Below are 4,658 nucleotides of genomic sequence, written 5' to 3' on the forward strand. Positions count from 1 at the left end.
TTCAAATTATACAAATTCTAAGGCAAAGCTTTACATGTAAAATATAACCAGTGCCAGTAACAGCAGGGAATATAATATCTGTCTTGAAAATCACTAGCTGGTACCTGAGAAAAATGGGTGTAGATTTTACAATTTAACTAAGAACATTTTTTTGGAGTATGGCTTGGGACTTTCCAGACTCTGGTAGTGGCTATCAATAAAACAGAAAAAAGACACTCATTGGATATCACAGCTCTGGACACATAAATCTGTAATAGTGCAGTTACAATCAGTAAATGGTTAATTGAAAACAGAGACTTCCTATCAACAGACATGTCAAGCATGATGGAAACCCTGTTTATAATCATTTCTGTCATAGAATTTATAACTGGGATTTTGGGAAATGGATTAACTGTACTGGGAAACAGCATTGATGGGATCAGGAACCAGAAGGTCTCCTGATTGATTTTATTTTCACCTGGTTGGTCATCTCCAGGATATGTTTCTGCGGGTATTGATTTTAGTGATCTCTTTTAATATGGGTAATGAGAAAATATCTTACTTTAAGAATCAGATGTTAAGTTTTGACATTCTCTGGATAGGATCCAACTGTTTCTGCATGATCTGTACTACCTGCTTTAATGTCTTTTATTTCCTGAAGATAGCCAAGTTTTCTAATCCCATTTTCCCTTGGATGAAATGGAAAATTCACAAAGTGCACCCCATTATTGTACTAGAGATGATGTTCTCTCTCTACATATGTCTACTTTTAAAGGAAACATTGATTAATAAACTGATCCAAGAATGGGTAAAAAATGGAAAAAACCTCGACATCCAATTTTCTAGAGAAACCATGTGATTTTTTTAAGTTCTCAAACTCTCCTTGAGTATGGTGTTCATAATCTTCTTTATAATGTCACTGATCTGCTTACTTCTTCTAATCCTCTCTTTATGGAGCCGCATGAGGCCGGTGAAACTACAGGGTACGTATTCTAGGGATTTTAGCTCAGAAGCCCATGAAAGAGCTACAAAAGCTAGGATTTCATTCTTACTCCTATTTATTATGTATTATTTGAGCAATACCATGATAATTTTGACCTATTTTATTTTGTTTTATTTTTATTTGAATATAGTTGACATATACGTTACATTACTTTCAGGTGTACAACATAGTGATTCAACAAGTTTATACATTATGCCATGCTTACCATCGACAGTTGAATGGATAAAGAAGATACGGTATATATATGCAATAGAATATTACTTGGACATAAAAAGGATGAGATCTTGCCATTTGACCTATTTTATTTTTTAAAGATTTTATTTATTTATTTGAGAGAGAGAGAGAGCATGAGTGGGGGCGGGCAGGGGAAGAGGAAGAGGGAGAGACAGACTCCCTGCTGAGCAGGGAGCCTGATGCCGGGCTCAATCCCAGGACCATGGGACCATGACCTGGCTGAAGGCAGATACTTAACTTACTGAGCCACCCAGGCATCCCTGACCTGTTCTATTTTAGATAATGAGATGGCAAAGATGTTTGCCAATATGCTAGCATTTTTCTGTCCTCTTGGCCATTCATTTGTACTGGTTTTTTGGAACAGCAAAGTGAAACAGGCCTCCCACTGTGTCCTGGGGAAGCTGATGTATGCCTGAGAGAAGATAATTCCTTGCTCTCACAAATATATCTGATATGAATGATGATGTTTTGAAGGGGAAACAAAAGAAGAAGAAAAGGAGAACTTCATTTATGTCCCTTTTGCCTACTACTTATCTCTGTGTTCTATGATTTGTTATTGAGCATTATTGAAAGTACTGCTTGTTTTAAGTTGAAAAAAAATTGTTACCTTGTTTGCATTAGATATGGGAATTATGTATTAATAGTAAAATTGTAATATATTGATAATGCATTTTATATTAGGTACTATAGACAACAGACCATTCCATTTTTAAATTTTATTAATATATTGGATGAATATATAATCAGATAAAATAGAAATACATGAAGGATTACAATATATATTTATATGTGTATCAATGCATATGTATAAACAGATTTACAATGCACAAACATCTACAGATTTATGTCCTAAAAATGATGATCAATTTAAAACTAGGAAGGAAAGCCCAAATACAAATAGCTGATAGGGTCTCCTGTTTAACTAAAACTTTATTTGAAAATATAAAAATAAAGTTAATTGAAAGTAACATGTCATTAATAGTTATTTCCAAACACAAGCCTTGTTCTTTAAATGTTTTCAGTAAAGAGCATTAAGTAGCCCTGACTATCAAGAAGTGTTACAAGGGCACCTGGGTGGCTCACTCAGTTGAGCAGCCAACTCTTGGTTTTGGCGCAGGTCATGATCTCAGGGTCATGAGATAGTCGGGCTCTGTGCTCAGCGGAGAGTCTGCTTGGGTTTCTCTCTCTTTCCCTCTCGGCCCCTCCCCACCTCAAATAAATAAATAATCTTTAAAAAAAAAATGTGTTACAACCACCAGACCTGGACTCTGGATTCTGAATCTTTGAAACAGAATTTGAATTTTATTCAGTTGGTTGACTGTTTAAGGAAGGCAAGGACAAACATTAGAAAATGAACAGAATTTTAAGAGATAGTAGAAATCAGAAGTTCATTTGATAAGAGCCACTGAGCAAACAAAGAAATATAAATGGTTCAAAGGAAAAACAAATCAGGGGCAAGTAAAAAGTAACAAGACACAGAAAAAGCACAGAATAACAATAATTTTTTAAATAAAATAGTTGGAAGTGGAATAGTTAAATAAAATAGTTGGAGAATAATTACAATGTTTTCTTTAATAAAGCAAAGAAGATAGGGCGCCTGGGTGGCTCAGATGGTTAAGCGTCTGCCTTCAGCTCAGGTCATGATCCCAGGGTCCTGGGATCAAGTCCCACATCGGGCTCCTTGCTCCTTGGGAGCCTGCTTCTCCCTCTGCCTCTCTCTCTCTCTCTGTCTCTCATGAATAAATAAATAAAAAATCTTTAAAAAATAAAGCAAAGAAGATATTGCAAGGAAATGGTATACTTCTCAGCAATAAAATTAGTAGACAAATCTTCAACATTGCAGAAAGGTAATTTAAAGAGTCAATTATATCATCATTAGTAGAATGAAAGATAAAGCCTGGAAAAGTGACCTGTATATTGCAGGCTGAAAATAGATTTTTAAATGGGTGAGTAAAAATTAATATCTGGTGAATAGTCCATGAGGCCCTCATCTACAAAGAACATACTCTTTTTAGGACAGTGGTTCTCAAAACAGGGTGATTTGTCTCCCTAGGAGACATTTGGCAATATCTGGGAACATTGTTAGTCACCGCAATTGGGAATGCTACTGGCATTTAGTGTAAATTTGTCAGATTTATCAAATAAATATATAGGAGGCTCAGTTAAATTCAAATCAGATTTTAAAAAAAAATCACTTTTCTGTTAGTATCTTTTAGGATAGGTCTAGTATAAATACTATAGAGGACCAGTTTTGGACCTAGGAAAAGTTGTTAATTAGATAGACAATGCCAATTATTGGTTGCTTACTTGAAATCCAAATTTAGCTGATCATCTGGTATTTTACCAGGTAACTGTACAGGGCCAGGGATGCTGGTAAAGATCCTAGCATGAACACGATAGTCCCCATAGCAAAGAATTATCTGGCAGAAAATGTCAGTAATGCCAAGGCTGAGAAACCCTGTTTTAGAAAGATAAACCAGTGAAAAGCACAGACTCAATAACAGTGGTTGCTACTGAAAAGATGAAATAAATACTCCATACAATGCTGTCCACATACTATAACCTGACTTCCTCATCTCTGCACTGCCTGACTTACCATCACGGGGCCCCCTGGTTTCTGCACATCCAGCCCCAGCTCACACTTGCTCCTAACCAGGCCTTACTTTGAGATAAGAAGGATTTGGGTTTTTCTTCACTGATTGCTGATCCATGAACTCCTGTGATGGCCTCCAGTTAAAAGAACTGCCCGGTGGCAGGTCTACAAAATAGTTTCTCTCCTTGAGGTGGGGAATAGAAATCCGCAAAGCTGTGTCCCTGTTTATAGGGTTCTCTTTATTTCTTAGCCTCCATCATTTTGTAAGTAGCTTGCTCTTGGCAGTCTTTCCTGGGAATTGAAATCTTGTTTGAAATCTCAGGGATGTACAATTATCTCTCTGAAGCTCTCAGTCTGATTTTCCAAATATTTTCTTTAATTCACTGATTTTTTTACTTTCCTTCCTTTCTTTTATCATGATACAGGATACTCCAATTATTCATTCCGGCATTTTTGTCGAATGATAAGCAAGAACTTAAACCATAAAATGACTTAAGTGTTATAAAACAAGAGTACTCACTTTCCTGCCAGTCCTTCACACATGCTTCAGTGGTCTCAGATTGTGGCTGTTACTTCATTACAGAGCTTCTCTTCCTGTCCCATTTACCACTTTGAATTCATCTCTCATCCAAAACTAAAACATGTATTAATGTGAGAGAAAGGGACACTTTTTAAAAGTTACTTTCAATAGATTTAGGGTCCTCCAGCAAGAAATGCTACATCTGTATTTGCCCGTTGCTGCTTCCTCCTCCTCCTCCTCCTCTTTCTTCTTCTTCTTCTTCTTTCTTCTTCTTCTTCTTCTTCTTCTTCTTCTTCTTCTTCTTCTTCTTCTTCTTCTTCTTCTTCTTC

At 36.3% G+C, this 4,658-nt stretch overlaps 1 protein-coding gene across 1 annotated transcript in view; it reads left to right on the plus strand.

Moving 5' to 3' along the window:
* Positions 1–312: 312 nt before the first annotated feature.
* LOC110580791 (taste receptor type 2 member 110-like) overlaps positions 313–4,658 on the plus strand; it is a 5,283-nt gene continuing 937 nt past the window's right edge. The window contains exons 1-3 of the mRNA XM_044915217.1: positions 313–432; positions 548–723; positions 868–1,055. Of these exons, the coding sequence (XP_044771152.1) occupies positions 313–432; positions 548–723; positions 868–1,055 (484 nt within the window). The remainder of the gene's footprint in view (positions 433–547; positions 724–867; positions 1,056–4,658) is intronic.

The sequence above is a fragment of the Neomonachus schauinslandi genome, chromosome 5 (assembly GCF_002201575.2).
Source record: "Neomonachus schauinslandi chromosome 5, ASM220157v2, whole genome shotgun sequence".
Taxonomy (NCBI): Eukaryota; Metazoa; Chordata; class Mammalia; order Carnivora; family Phocidae; genus Neomonachus; species Neomonachus schauinslandi.